At 45.4% G+C, this 16,858-nt stretch overlaps 1 protein-coding gene across 1 annotated transcript in view; it reads right to left on the bottom strand.

Moving 5' to 3' along the window:
- Positions 1-15,709, bottom strand: part of SGIP1 (SH3GL interacting endocytic adaptor 1) — a 66,253-nt gene extending 50,544 nt beyond the window's left edge. Inside the window, exon 1 of the mRNA XM_075287257.1 lies at positions 15,515-15,709. Within this exon, the coding sequence (XP_075143358.1) occupies positions 15,515-15,524 (10 nt within the window). The 5' untranslated portion in view covers positions 15,525-15,709. The remainder of the gene's footprint in view (positions 1-15,514) is intronic.
- Between the last annotated feature and the right edge of the window lie 1,149 nt (positions 15,710-16,858).

Here is a 16,858-nt window from a genome sequence, read left to right as displayed (position 1 = left end):
CAACAGAGCACAATCTGAAATGTTTTTACACAAACGCACAAAGTATGGGAAACAAACAAGGAGAACTAGAGCTGATGATACACAAGGAAAACTATGACGTCATCGGCATCACAGAAACCTGGTGGAACGACATGCATGATTGGAACATACAGATGGAAGGATACAACTTATTCAAAAAAAATAGAACTAATAAAAGAGGGGTGGAGTTGCATTGTATGTTAAAAAAGAACACATCTCCACAGAAATTACAGTTTTACAGAATGATAATCTACTGGAAATTATTTGGGTAGTAATTCAAGGGAAAAACAATGATAAGGACATCATACTAGGCGTTTATTACAGACCACCAGGACAGACAGAAGACATGGATGAGATTTTTTCACAGCAAATGACCACACTCTCAAAGAAACATGAAATAGTGATCATGGGAGACTTCAATTACCCTGACATTCATTGGGAAACCCACACAGCCAAGAGTAAAGGCTCCATCAAATTTTTATCCTCTCTAGCAGACAACTTCATTGCCCAGCTAGTAGAAGAAAACACGAGAGGAACATCCATTTTGGACCTAGTCCTAACCAACAAAGAGCACATGGTTAAGGGACTACGGGTAGCAGGGACACTGGGATTCAGCGATCATACTATACTTGAGTTTGGGGTTGTAAGAAGAAGAAGACCTGAGAAGACACAGACTTCAAGGCTCGACTTTAGCAAAGCAGACTTCAAGAGCCTGAAGGCAAGGGTTAGCAGAATTCCATGGTGCAAAATTCTTAAGCACAAAAATGCACATGAAGGGTGGGAAATCTTCCGTAGGGAAATCATTAAAGCACAGGAACTAACAATACCTAGAAGGAAGAAAAATGGGAAGCACCTAAAAATATCAGGATGGATGACCAAAAAATTACATAACCTGCTAAAAAGGAAAAAGGAAACATACAAAAAGTGGAAGAGGGGAACTATACCTAAGGAAGAGTACACAGCAGTCTGCAGACTCTGCAAGACAAGCATCAAAGGAGCTAAGGCTGAACACGAATTGAAGCTTGCAAAAGAGGCAAAGAGTAAGATAAAAGGATTTTGGGGATATGTTAAAAGCAAAAGAAAAGTGAAGGAGACCATTGGAGTCCTGAAGAATGACAAAGGAGAAACAGTTAACATGGTGGAACAGCAGGTGGAGCTACTAAATTCATATTTTGTATCCGTCTTCTCCCAAGAAACTAATGGAAATATCGACATTAATGGTGATGGAGATGAGGGGAAGGAGGACTCCAAGCTGACTATAAGCAAAGGTCTGGTAAGAGAACACTTAGCCAAGTTACAGGAAACCAAGTCCCCAGGACCAGATGATTTACACCCTAGAGTCCTGAAAGAGATAGCAGAGGAAATAACAGAACCCCTTGCTATAATCTTCGGTAAGTCATGGGAAACAGGAGTGGTCCCTTTAGATTGGAAAAGGGCAAATGTTGTCCCCATCTACAAAAAGGGGAAAAGGGACGATCCAGGAAATTACAGGCCGGTAAGTCTGACCTCGATAGCAGGAAAAATCTTTGAGCAAATTGTCAAGTAACATTTACTTCGGTACCTGGATGGGAAGGCATTAATTAACCAGAGCCAGCACGGCTTTATGACCAATAAATCTTGTCAGACTAACCTGATTTCCTTCTACAACAAAATCACTGAATGGTTGGACCAAGGGAATGCCGTGGACATAGTATATCTTGACTTCAGTAAGGCATTTGATAAAGTATCACATAACCTTCTTATTGAAAAAATGATTAAGTATGGCTTTGACAAAAAATCAGTTCGGTGGATTCACAACTGGCTTAACGATCGGGCACAACGAGTAATACTAAATGGCTACACATCCAACTGGAAGAAAGTCAAAAGCGGGGTGCCGCAGGGCTCTGTTCTGGGCCCAGTACTTTTTAATATCTTTATAAATGATCTGGACGATGGAATTATTGGGGAACTCATAAAATTTGCAGATGATACGAAGATAGGAGGAACAGCCAACACTAGAGAGGAGAGAGAGTGTATTCAAAAGGACTTAGACACACTGGAACAATGGGCTGAGGCGAACAAAATGGTATTTAACAGGGACAAATGCAAAGTTCTACATCTGGGTAACAGAAATGTAAAAAACATATATAGTATGGGAGGAATAGAACTAAGTGATAGCATAGGGGAAAAGGACTTGGGCATAATAGTAGATCACAAATTCAACATGAGCCAACAGTGCGGTGCTGCTGCAAAAAAGGCTAATAAAATTCTGGGATGTATTAAGACAAGCATTGAATCTAGATGAAGAGAGGTCATTATTCCGCTGTACTCTTCCCTGGTCAGACCACACCTGGAATACTGTGTACAGTTCTGGGCGCCTTAATTCAAGAAAGACATCGATATATTGGAGCAAGTCCAGAGAAGAGCAACCAAAATGGTGGAAGGTCTGCAAACCATGTCTTATGAGGAGCGGCTAAAAGAACTGGGATTGTTTAGTTTGCAGAAGAGAAGGCTGAGGGGAGATTTAATAGCAGTCTACAAATATCTGAAAGGTAGTCACAGTGCAGAGGGATCTCCCCTATTCTCATTAGCACAAGGAAGATTGCAATACCATACACAACCAGTGCACAAGTGTGGTGCTGTTTATGTGAGCCTGGACAACTCCAGCCACAAACTGATCAAACAAATGGGGTGCTGGAGGCTGCTGCGGATACGTGGCCTATTACTAGAATAAGAGGAGTGCTGCACACGCTCCCCATCCACTGGCAGCTTTCGGCAACCCGGAGGCTGCTGCAACAGCTGATGTGTGCAAGGTCCGACACCCCACTGTGGATCGGTCAATATGAAAGATCAGTCTGGGGCAGGAAGACCCCTTTAAATATAGAGCTTCTATACAGACCTGTAGTCTTATGTTCTTCCCTTCCAATGAGCAGAGAGAGAGGAGTGATAAGACTAAATAAAACTATACTCTATCCATGGAGGTTTGCAGATTTCAGATGAGAATTTGCAAAGTTAATTTTTATTTTAGATGTATTGGAACAAAGTTTTGGTTGCAAAATAGGTACAATACCCTTTAAGGAAAGGAAGGAGGGTGGTTGCACTGTAAACTGAATGTAGATCAGTAGTTCTGGTCTCTCTGTGCTGTATGTAAGGGATTCCCAAGCAAAAAGCTACCTGAACCAGGGCGCAAACACAGTGCAGCAGTAAAACAGGGAAAGTGGTCGATATCTGCTGCGGAGCATCAGGTAACACGAGCCATTCCTGTGGACTAGCAAGAAAAGCGCACACGATCCCTTCATCAATATTTCAGCTGGATTAATGTGCAGGTATAATGGACTGGATGTCCCACGGTGGGTTAAGTAGAGACGTGAGGTGGTCCTGCATGGATGAAGTGCGAACTGTGTACCATATAAAGGAACCACTGACCCCCGCCATGCCATAGCAAAGTGCTCGCTAGTCTGTGAACATGGTGCAAGCGTGGCACAGAATGTGAAAGAGACACATGTGCAGGACTCGTGACACTAGCAACATGTGAGCAGCTCTCAGCCTCGGTATGTGAGAAGGTTTCAATTCACTGACAACAAGCAGACATCTAGTGAACGGCGAGGAATTGACAAATGAAACGGCTCATCAAAAATGGCCTATTTTTAAACAAAGTTTCTACGAGAAACATTTTTTTAAAGATTTTTTGATTAATTTATTTTTCATTTTCCATCTATGGTAATATTTTTTTTCCTTAATATCCTGCAATTTTCATCCCACCCACTAAGCTTAAACCATTTCTGCCTAGAGTTCCATTATTGGAACTGACAAATAGATAACCTCCGACATAAATGGGTTAATAGCAGCCTTACACTTGCTAATTCTGTAGAATTTCATTACATCAAAATCGAGTCAGACGGGGTAACCATAGAAGGTAACACCTGTACAGATAACACCCATAGTGATTCATCACTAAATCACATGAGGTCACATCTTATCTCCTCCCCCTCCCTGCACTGAGCAAGTCTAGAAAACTCTCCCATAGACTTCAATGAGTCAGATCCGGGCAATTACTACCTACGGCTATCACTAGGTTGTAAAGCGTATCACAAAATGCTGTTAAACAGAAGCTCAGGCAAGATGGCCGCCCCCATATTCATGGACAGGAAAAAAAAAAAATTGACCTTTGAACTTTCTATGGTCAGACACTTGGCCATGATGTCCTTATTGTGACTTTCTTCTCATACATGTAGGGCCCCTGCCTGACACTTTATTACAAGCTATGGGATACTTCATATACTATTTCTGTATTGCTCTCCTTGTTTGTAGTCTGTAATCATGGAGACACATAGATCTGCCTATGAGCTGTATACACAAAACACTAGTTTGTTACCAAGAGAGTTTGCAACATTTGTTTCATTTTATATGGGGTGAAACAATATGAATTGGTTATGAAGGTGGACACGGGGGAAACACTTCACAAAAAACAGCATAGCCCCCTTACTGCAGCTACAGTGTTGTCCAAAATTATTGGCCCCCCTGCAATTCTGTCAGATAATACTCAGTCTCTTCCAGATAATGATTGCAATCACAAATTCTTTGGTATTATCTTCATTTAATTTGTCTTCAATGAAAAACCACAAAAAGAATTGTCAAAAAGTCAAATTGGATATAATTCCACAGCAAACATAAAAAAGAGGGTGGACAAAAGTATTGGCACTGTTTGAAAAATCATGTGATGCTTCTCTAATTTGTGTAATTAACAGCACCTGTTACTTACCTGAGGCACCTAACAGGTGGTGGCAATAACTAAATCACACTTGCAGCCAGTTGAAATGGATTAAAGTTGACTCAACCTCTGTCCTGTGTCCTTGTGTGATTGCAATAATTTTCTGGAAGACAATGAGTATTATCTGACAGAACTGCAGGGGTGCCAATATTTTTGGCCAACATTGTACATAGCTCACAGAGAAAATATAAATACCAATAGGCCACGGGATGGGTCCACAAAAAATGGCAAAATGTAACTTTTAATATAACTTATCAATAGATTAAAAAATTGTGTTCCAGATGTGTCATAGATGTCAATAGTGTCATGGATGAACGTAGGCTCCAAATTAGACAAAAACACCAAGGGAGGGGTAGGTTATTGGCCCACTGTCACACCAACACCACCTGAGGTCTCCAAATACCTCTGACCCATCTATCAAAGGGAAGGGTGACGCTCCTAATGGCTGCCAAGAGACCCCACGCGTTTCCTATGTAAATTTGCTGAAAAATGCTTTCAGAAAGAGAAGGGTTAATGGTTAATTTCCATGAATGAAGAAAAGAGAAAAGTAAATCCCAACAACATTTGGTGTGACCTTTACCATTTGCCTTCCATCAGTTCTACTTGGTCCTTGCAGACAGTTTTTTGGCAGGGAGGTTGTTCCCGCCGCCATCTTGGAGAACTAAGCCCAGCTCTTCTGTGGATGTTGCTTGCTCCAATCCGTCTCTCTCTCAATGTCATCCCAGACAGACTGGATGATGATGAGATCACTTTCCGGACTCCTCCCCCAAAGGACAAAGGTCACACCAAATATGGATGGGATTTACATTCATTCCATTTTCCTCATTGACAAAAACAAACAATTAACCCTTCCATTTCTGAAGGCATTCTTTCTTTGCGGCATTTTTTCCAGCCCATGCCTACAACTTTTGCACAGTTCTGTATTTCTCTAAGGTGCCTGAATGTTACCGTAAGGCAACACTAAGATGACTTAGTCCTTATGAATTCACAAAACCTTACCAATACTTCGCCTCTGCACCCAATACATTGCTCAGACCCCGTTCAGACCACTGTTTGTCGACTGAATCTGCCCAACAAAAACATCAATTACCAATTGACAGGCTGCAATAAATATTGGGAACAAAGCCGCCCCCGATAGACAGGCCGTATTCAATGGTGCGCACACGGTCTGTAATATCTGTACATCAGCGCGTCCTCCTGTCATCCGGCTCCTATCACTGTATATACAACACAAAAGGAGACCTTGAATTATCCTCATGGTAACCGCAACGCTAAGGGCAAAAACACAATGGCAAAGACGTATTTCCAGGAACGTACTGTATGTGCGGCGACAAAAAGTTCTGGCAAAGGGTTTATTTTATAATGACTTCTTGGTTCAGGGGAGATTTACAGGTTAGGTGGGTCTCATGGACCACAGAAAGTGATGGCTATAGTGGGACCCCGAACGGCCTGGACTGCTAAGGAGGGGCCGTGGAGCTAGAGGTTTAGTTTTACGGTTCAGTTTTGTGTGTGGCCTTGTTTGCATCTTGCAAGTGGCTTATAGCTGTTATGGGCTAATATGAGCAAGCAGAACTGCAGTGTAAAGCATGGGGGCAGAACATAGACTAAACATAGGAGGCAACATAAAAATATCTCAGCTCTTCCTTCCTTTATGTGGAGCTCTGAGACATACTCCAGTCTTGTCTTGCTGCACTGTGACGTTCCGTGTCCCTTTCCTTAGGCTGCATTCACGTGACCAATCAGCAGCCTAAGGATATGGGAAGTCACAGGGAGCCATTTCTCGTGCCCTTTGCAGAGGCCGCTGTTTTGACTCAGAAAACATGAGAGTAGCAAGACCGAACCATGATGGGAGACACCGGAGCACCAGGGACAGGCGAGTACATATAAAAGTTATCCTGGACAACCCCTTAAGCCCGACCCCCTGTGTTTTCTGCAAAATTTATACAAGATTGTGCTTCAGGTACTCACTTGTCTAGTAGACATTAAGTCATTGCATAGCTGCCCCTCCGCCAAAAAAAGTTTGGTTTTGGAAAACCTGTAAAGGGGGTTAATTGATGACCCAATTAAAGAACGGGATTATGGAAGCAGTGTGCACCTCCGACACCTGAATCGGCCCGCCAATAATCTTAAACTGATGTCCTATCCTAGTTAGAGATGAGCGAGTACTATTCGAAACTCCCGTTTCGAATAGCACGCACCCATAGGAATGGATGGACACAGTCTGCGTGCCGGCCGCTTCCATTAATTCCTATGGGTGCATGCTATTCGAAACGGCCTTTCCGAATAGTACTCGCTCATCTCCAATCTTATCCTAGTTCCAGTAAAACCCCCTTTAACAATCTTTTTGTCCTACTGCAGATGGGGTATCGAGAAGATGAGTAGATGGGGGGGAGGCTCCTGCTGCAGCCAGTTGTCTTCTAGCAGGCACAGGACATTAAAATTGTCCTACATCGCATACTCACTAGTCTTCGTTGCTATAAATTCTTCTGTCTTCCGGATTTGTTGCGTCATTGGTGGGCGGGGTCACATATGCAAAGCCAAGCGGTGAGATGCCGCTGGCCCTGTGTGCCCGCTCATAGACCAGTCTAGCCTTCACAACGCAATACAGACCCGACATCCGCCTCTCTCTATTACAGCGGGTACCGGTCTGTATTCGCATTGTGAAGGCTAGGCTGGTCTATGAGCAGGCACGCAGGGCCAGCGGCATCTCACCGCTTGGCTTTGCATATGTGAATACAGACCCGACACCCGCTGTAATAGAGAGGCGGATGCCGGGGAGTGTAGACGCCAGCACAGATACACAGACGCTGGCACAGATGCCAGCAACATCGCTATGCTTCTGCCCTGCATGAAGCCAGCAGCAGCAGAAGCGATGCTGTTATTCCGCTCCTTCGCCCCCCCCCCCTTCCCCCCGAGGATGGGGTATCGAGCAGATGGGGGGGGGGGGGAGAGGCTCCTGCTGCAGCCAGTTGTCTTATAGCAGGCACAGAACATTAAGGAAGGACATGGCCGAGCTTCTGACATGCATAGAGAAGATTTCTTCCCAATCTTTATTGTAACATGGCATCGAATAGGACCAAAGGAAGAGGAGGGAATAGAGGGGGGGGAGAGCTGATATATTTTTGTGTATATTCGGTGTTTAGTGTTCCTTTAAGCCTATTCTGGGATGACTGATCATAGAGCTAGCTTATAGGAAAATAGCTAAAAGTCAGCCAAGGATGAAATAAAATAACAGGTATGCTTTGCCCAGAGGTAATGGCTTCTTATCCCACAAGTGGACGGGGCTGGAGAACATCTTGGACACTAGAGCGCCTCTGATGGAAATTGCAGCATTGATAATTAGAGCTGCAGTCACTGATTAGGAAAGGGAATTTAATTTCACATCGGGTAAGGAATGTTTTCCGGCGCCTTTGGCAGATCGCCAGCCGAGATGTGGTTTCCTCTAATGCTTAGTAAACACGCTTTACATATTACACTCTGCAACTTGGTAAAATTACCTCTAAATAGGATACATATGTGACTGTCCGGCACAGGGAGGGTCTAGCTCAGAGGGCCGCACATTGTTTTATTTAGCCAGCATGTGACTGGTCGTGCACGCTTATTGCTCAGGGATTCTAAGGCAAAGGATGTAAATGCTGAATGTGGAGAATTTGTGAGTAATGAGCGCTGTCCGGTGCTCAGCCATTAGTCCCAACTGGACAAGCCGTACAGAAAAAGCCTGTCGCATGCTGCACATGTGGACGAATTCACCACATATATACCCCAAATGCCCTTGGTTATATACTTAGACCATAGAGGTTGTCAGGGATTCTAAATTTTAATGCAGCAAGCAGGGGGGGGGGGGGGGGGGCTAAAAAATAAAAATGCACTGTATTTATCCGTTAACCTGCATCCATTCCCTCCATTCCTGTCTAGGCTGGCTGACACCTCTGCCCTCTGTTTGTATGTACAATAGGACCACTACAATGCACACATGACCATGGTATTTGGCTGCAGTGGTCCTGGTCACAAAAAGCATTGGCAGAAGTGGAAGTGCACGTCCACCTAATGAGCTGAGTATTGGTGGACACACATGCTCAGTCCCTCTGTGCATAGTGATCCTCTATACCAGGGGTAGGGAACCTTCGGCTCTCCAGCTGCTGTGAAACTACAACTCCCAACATGCTCCAATCACTTCCATGGGAGTTGCAAGAACAGCAAAGCAAGTATGCATGCTGGGAGTTGTAGTTTTGCAACAGCTGCAATGCCAAAGGTTCCCTACCCCTGATCTATACATTGCAGGGCGACCAATAGAAATAGCTTTCTGCCCTGCTTGCCAAGAAGGAGCAGAGCCTTGGTATGGCAATGCAGCTGACTCCTTCTGTAGGTGGTTACCATATTGTGGGCTGCCAGAGGGGGAAGGTCACACATTCTGGCCAGCGGTGACAGATTATCAGCAGCATCAGGGAAAGGAGGAACAAAGATATATGTTTATGCTGCCAACAGCCTATAAGGACTATAAAACGATTGATGGGACAGACTTCACAGCCCTGCTGACAAAGACCCAGAAATTTGGTATATAGATCTATAGAATAGGTCAGGTCCTAGCAGAATAGGAAATAATACGTATAAAGGGGTTGTTTAGGATTAGAAAAACATGCCTGCCTTATTCCAGAAACAGCTACACATAGCCTATGGGTGGTCTGTTATTTCAGCTCAGCTCCATTTAAGTCAATGAGGCTGGGTTGCAATACCACACACAGCCAGAGGACAGGAGTGGTGCTGTTTCTGCAAGACAGAGGCAACATTTTTTAATCCTAGACACAAACATTGTCCCAAAAAATGTCACAAGCGCTACCATTAGCCTACGGTGAACCACAAAGTATGCCGAGTGCTGAAGAGCTGGCCATGGTGCTGATCTTCACAGGGAAAGCTCGCTGTGTGCCCTGGACCTACATCATTGCCGCCTGTGAAAGCAAGATGAATGATGCAGGCAATGTGTATTTTAATTGATAATTTTTGGTATTTAATAAATCATAAACCACTTAGTAATCATTAGAGAATTAGGGATATATATATATATATATATATATATGTTTGTATTTATATAGAGATATATGCTTTCCTCATACAGTAATACAATGCAAAATGGGCAAAAATGAATCCTATGAAGTGTGACCACCGGTTAGCGTGCAGCCTAATTCCCAAAACCACTGGTGGATATCAAAGGCCTGCCATGAAAGCAGCCGTATCACTGATGGCTTACAGGCTAGCGCTCCTAATCCTGGCCTTGATGTAGAGATTGGGAGCTCCTGGTGTAAGAGTAACCTCGGAGACATGTTGCATGCTACCCTTCCCCGGTTTTCATGTTTCCCTGTGTTCTGCGCCTCTCTGCGATACCCTCTGGCTTCCCGTCATCACAGAGCCAAATGCAAATTCCAACTTACAGCAATGACAAGTGAAAAAAATTGGCCGGGGACGGAGGGATCTCACTGGGGGTTACTGATGTCTCTGATCCTTCCTAAAGAGTATTTAGTGCAAGTACAATGCAAATGAATCTTACAAATTATAGAATGAAAGAAGGGAAATGCACAAAAGGAAGTGAGGCTTTAGCGTCGGACGACTGTGATAGGTCAGGAATGATTAAAGGGGTGTCTGGGATGTTAAAAATGTAGCTGATTCCTGAGGTCTATGTGTGTTTATCCTGCAGAGATGACATAGTATACAGCCTTAGGCCATGCATGCAAGTAACATCTCTAAGACAAGTGATTGGCTAAATACACGACACATGCAGCAGAAGACCAATGGGGACCAGTGATGTGTTGGGGGATGTAAAGGGGTGTTTCAGGCCTTAGATATTAATCATCTATACTTAAGATAGGTCATTAATATGTAAACATCACAGCCTCTTAAAACAGCTGATTGGTGGTGGTCCTGGGTGTTGACCATATACTGATGGTCTCTCCTAAGGATAGTCCATAAATATACAAGCTCCAGAAAGGCCCTTTAATGCTACAATACAGGGGTTATCCAGGTTCTGATGTTGATCATGTGAAGGTGGACAATCAGGACCCCCACAGATCTGCCCTCCTGAGACAGTGCATCCAGGACCCCCACAGACCTGCCGTCCTGAGACAGCGCATCCATGACCCCCACAGACCTGCCGTCCTGAGACAGAACATCCATGACCCCCACAGATCTGCTGTCCTGAGACAGCACATCCAGGACCCCCACAGATCTGCTGTCCTGAGACAGCGCATCCAGGACCCCCACAGATCTGCTGTCCTGAGACAGCGCATCCAGGACCCCCACAGATCTGCCGTCCTGAGACAACGCATCCAGGACCCCCACAGATCTGCCGTCCTGAGACAGCACATCCAGGACCCCCACAGATCTGCCGTCCTGAGACAGCACATCCAGGACCCTCACAGATCTGCCGTCCTGAGACAGCACATCCAGGACCCCCACTGATCTGCTGTCCTGCAACAGCACAGCCCCCGTTATTGTTTACATGCTGGATGTGATGCTGCTCACCAAAACTGGCCACTACAGTCTGTACGGTGAGTAAACAATACCGGGAACTGGGCTGTCAACGGACAGCAGATCTGTGGGGGTCCTGGGTGTCAGACCTTTGCAGATCTAATATTGATGACCTATCCTAAGAATACGCCATCCACATTAGAAACTGGATAACCCTTTAAAGGGATTTTTTTCTTTTTTTGATGGCCCATTATTAGGATACTATTAGACTATCAGTGGAGACACCAGGTCCCTCGCACTGAGTAGTAATACGGGACTACCGCTGGGCCTGGTACTATACAAGACACAGAGCCCGAAGCCGGCTTGGCCACTATATAATGTATGGACCATACACATATCCCCTACCCTAAGAAAAAAACACTGTAATAATAAAATATGGCACAAACAAACACAAAAAGGAGCATGTAATGTTGCAGAATACCAGATGAAGAAGGAAATTATTATTAATAGGTGCTATTGACACAAAGGAATAAACAGTCATAATGTTTAGTCTTGTGTGGGTGAATATTTTAAGTATAAATATAGACTAATCTCCCCGCCCGCCTGTTCTATCAGAGGTACACAGCTTCTGGTTCTAGGCATCTGTCGGTGCTTCTGCGAGGCGCTGCCGGAGCTCCCCTGTATTGTCGCTCCTAGTAGATGTACGCAGCCCATCTCATGCTTGCTCTTCAATTGTAGTGTGGGATCCATTTCTCTTGTATATGGGTCTAATAAATCTAAAAATTTTTGCTTCCATATGCATCCCCCACCTTTGGGGCTTGACGGCTCTAGCCAGAATCACTCTCCTTCTCCATCAGGCAGCTGGCAATACAGCTTCTTACTTCCCCTTACATTAGAGGATTACTATGTAGAGACCCGACTGTAGGGAGAGTGACTGAGCATGGGTGTCCACCAGTGCTCAGCTCATTAAGTGGCTGTGTGTCTTGCTATGTACTCAGAACACCAGGTGGCGCCGTACTATATAAGTAAAAGTCAGACCTAGTTACTGAACCCCATTTTGACAGTGTATAAATAGCAAGCTTTGCTCATCGCTTCACTCACCATGATAGACCTTGTAACATGCAGCCTTGTCCATTCTGACATAATAGACAGGTCATGGCCTCCCCTACAGTCCCTATGGACACTTCTCACCCCTCAAATGCTTTGAGCTTTTTCCACTGATGCTGGATGCACCGCACGTGACTGCGGAGGTCTCAGATTGGCTGGAGAGGTCATGTGAATGATGGCAGCTTGTGTACAAAAACAGGGTTCCCCGACGCAAGTGTGCTGGATCAGCAGGGGATTCAAGAGGTGAGTAGTGGTTTTTTTTTTTTTTTTTTGGAGCACTATCACATTTGTACATTTTTCCAACAACTCCTTTAAAATCACACGGATAAGGTTTTCCTAAAAATTAAGTAAAAGCTCTGGACCCAACCTATTGTAATGAGGAGTGGAAACCTGTAGGTGACATTTACCACGGTCTCTAGTACTGCCCCTAATAATAATCTAACCAGTGTCCTAAATGGTGAACCCGCCTAGCAAGACGAGCTGGGATGTTTAACTGGATAGATAGATAGATAGATAGATAGATAGATAGACCGACCTCACCAGAAGTCTGTGTTATCACTTTTCCTTGAGAGAATCACCAATCCTCAATAGAATGCTATATAGATAGATGACATGCATAGGAATGAGATAAATAAAGATAGACAGGCGGAAGGAAAGACCTTATTTTTGGAACAAAATGTTCACCATGGAGAACATTTTAATTCTGCAAAATGATGGGCACCGTAACAGATACCTGATGGACCCCATAATAGTCCATAGGATCTGTTGGGCTCGTTTGCCATCGGTTTTTGGATGGATCCATTTTTAGTGTTCAGTCTTTGAATAGAAAAACTGAATGAATGCCGCAGATGTGACTCCATCCACAGACACCCAATACATGAGAGAAATAGCAGATAATTTCTATTACCACTATTCAGACCACATGATTTTGCACCCGGTAGTTATATAAACCGTCCATAGTGCGATAGACGGAGACTCAGGGAGGAGGCGGTTGTATGGATGTGCGGGGACGTGCACGCAATGTACAGTGGCTGTGAAGACAAGGCAGTGACTGCGTCCTGTGACACTTCTGCTCTGATGGGAAGGTCGGATCCATCTTTCGGTGTGTACTGCAGACACATTTGCACACACACTGATAGGAAGCATAGGGTCCTCCCGCTGACATCATGTATGATTCATTCACTGCCAGCCTCGCTGATAAAGGCCACCGTTTAATCCTGGTATAAAACATGCCCAAAGTGAATTAAGCTCCCGCTGACATGCAGAGCAGAGCGAGCAAGACGCCAAAGGCTGGGAATTCATTCAGTGCTATAGGCCCAAACCTGTACCAGCAGGTCAATAAAGCCATAGCGGATACAAGAACCCCTGCTACACCGCCATCAGACAAATCCCTAATACATAGCACAGGCACTGATCAAAGACACAAGCAAAACGGACAATCTGCGTCTCATCGCGTGACATTGAAATGTGCCCACGAAGGGTTAACGCACAAACCACCTATCCTAAGGGCAGACTTGTAAGCGATCTCAGGGAAATAATCCTTTTGGAATCAATGCTGAGATTTTAGCCTGGAGCAGACCTCAAGGGGAGGTCATTCATTACCCAAGCAGGCACCCAGTCCCTTTAACCCCTTATGTCATGGAATGACGACAGTCAGGGAGGAGGGGGGAAAAAAAAAGTGACATTTTGAAAACAGGCGTCACTAATGCAATAAGAGTAGATTGCAGAAATGTGCACGCCCCTGGCTAAGGTACATACATTGGTCTTAGTGGGGGAGGTGGTCATTTTATATTCGTAGTTAGAAGGCCATAGAACACCCATGTGGTCTACAGCCCCCCCAAATTATAGATGCACAAATCTCTGCAAAACTGAACGATGAAGAAACTGGTACAAATGTCCCAAATAGAACATTTTTGCTACAACAATTGCAAACCAACAACCAAGAAAAATCTTGCACATCCAAGGGCTAGCAACCGTCAGCAACACAAGGGTCATGAAACTGCAACTCCTAGCACGCCCTGGTACAACTGTCCCAAATAGGAAATTCTCAGATTTTTGGATAATGATACAATTATAATACCAGCAAGCAAGAAAAATCTGACACGTGTAGTTGTCAGCAACCATTGGCACGCTAGATGTGGGGAAACTACAACTCCCAGCATGCCCAACAAGTTGTAGTAATAACCATTCATTGCAAATAACGAAATTGCCACAAATGCAAGAATTAACCTGGACAGGGACCAATAATTGGTCGAATGGGATGGATTATTGCTAGGTCCCTGGTCAGATTTGCAAACAAGGCGAGGTCTATACCCAACCTCTTTAACCCCTTCAGGCTCTGCCACCTTGAATAACAGGTGGATAAGACTTTCATGTGCATACTGACATATTAGACCAGGCTGCATAAGTATTCACTCTTACGCAGGGATCAGATATGGGGAATGGGGGGTGGATTTTGTATTGGCATATGTGAGGCCCCAAATATTTAAAGACTTTAGGAAACGTGACATTTCCAAGACTTGTAGCAGCACTTTAGGTCATAACTGGTTGAATGGGATGGATTATTGCTACGTCCATGGCCAGATCTGCAAACACTCTGGGAGAATTGCTAAGCCTTTGGCCTCAGACCTCAAGGCAAGGTATATACCCAACCTCTTTAACCCCTTCAGGCCCTGGATCCTTGTAGAACAGGTGGACGATACCTTCAGTGCGCTTCATACCACCGCAAAAATGAGAAATTAGAGCAGATGTATACGTATGCACGCCCTGCATAGGGGTAAGATATTGGGGATGGGGGCAGTTTTTTCATTTGCACACACAAGGCCCCGGATAGATGATGACTTTAGGAGGACTAAGAGGAAAATGGACATTTCCAGGACTTTAACATGACTAGTAGCAATGCAATAAAACCTGAGAGGAGGGGGGCATCTTGCAATGGCATACACAGCCCCCCATGTGAGTGTTTGCACCCCCCTCCTCCCCAGGAGTAAGGGGCAGGGCTGACCTCATTAATGCACAATGTGAACAGAGGTGCAATGATGAATGAATGAAGGAGACAGAGGGAAGGTGACATGACATTCAGGAGGACAGGGGTGTATGGCAGTGAAGACCAGATACAGGGGGGATGGGGGGGGGCTGAGGGGCACGGCATGGTGCAGGGAGATGAAGAAGACACCCTACCTTCCATCATGGTGGCACAATATCATTCCTTAATCTCCCAGGAGGCTGAAGAAGGCAGTGTATAGCTGTGAGGAGTCAGGGGCCCCGGCGGCGCCGCCTCGGTCTATGGAGGGCCCCGGACTGGCAGCAGCGGCAGCTCAGGAGGATGCTGTGAGGAGAGACGGGAGAATCACCCCGCTGCCAGGAGCCGGCCAATCCCCGCCCTCCTCCTGCATCACGTGACGCCGTCTCCTCACACAATACTCGCACCGAGCCCGGCCGCTGACGCACTTCCCTCACACACTCCCCGGTAACGGGGCCGGTCCCGTCATGTCCGCCTGCACACCCGGCATAGTACTCCGGTGTAGCGGCAGTCACTCGGTAATAGGCTCAGCGGTTACCACAGTTGTAGCTTCATTCCGAAATATCTTCCTGAGCGGTGTAATCCGTGACTAAGAGACAATGGGGCATGCAGGGACGGGAAGGGTTAACAAGTGTTTGTGAGGGAGGAGACGGAGGGGTTAAAAAGGGGGGGGGGCGGGCAGTGTAGAAAGGCCGAGCAGCCCGTGATGGCGGGTGAGAGGCCATTAGGTGATTGTTAGGACCCAAGGTATGAGGAGGTCTGTGCCTGAGGTGGTCCCTGAGGCTCTTCAGGCTGTGGACATGTACCTGAGGCAGGGGCTCACCCCCGGGTAATGGTGGAGGGCGCCCCCTTCCTCCTTTATCTGTGTTACACACGTTAATGGGATCATTTAGTGGTCATTAGGGATTAGCACAATATCTGCACTAGTCATCGCCCCCTCTGAAGACGCTACTTGTGCTAATGTTAAAATTATGGTTATGTTAATAAATCGGCCAAATGTTAAATCCAGCAGTGCGTCTTGGTCATTATTAAAGGGGGGTCCAGTACTAGAGGACCATTATCCCTCCTCCCCACATCAAGATGAAAAGTAATGTCCGCCATAGGTGACCGCACAAGATATCGGTGCACCGTGTATTGCCTGCTGTATAAGCCCCTTCAGAAGCCAAAGATACCCTATAGTGCTTGTCCTAAGCGGCCCTTAAACTACCTCAGATAAAGGTGCCTCCAAAATTACCTCAGATTAATGTGCGCCTCAAATTACCTCAGTAAAAGGTGTCCCCAGAATTACCTCAGATAAAGGTGCCCCCAAAATTACCTCAGATAAATGTGCGCCTCAAATTACCTCAGTAAAAGGTGTCCCCAGAATTACCTCAGATAAATGTGCCCCCCAGATTACCTCAGCTAACAGTGCCCCTAGTACTTGTCATAAGTGCCCCCCAAATTACCTCAGCTAAATGTTCCCCAGAATTACCTCAGATAAATGGGCCCCTCAAATTACCTCA

Source organism: Leptodactylus fuscus, chromosome 9 (genome assembly GCF_031893055.1).
Source record: "Leptodactylus fuscus isolate aLepFus1 chromosome 9, aLepFus1.hap2, whole genome shotgun sequence".
NCBI classification, from domain to species: domain Eukaryota; kingdom Metazoa; phylum Chordata; class Amphibia; order Anura; family Leptodactylidae; genus Leptodactylus; species Leptodactylus fuscus.
Note: the sequence above shows the minus strand (reverse complement) of the source record. Positions and strands in the feature narration are given on the sequence as shown.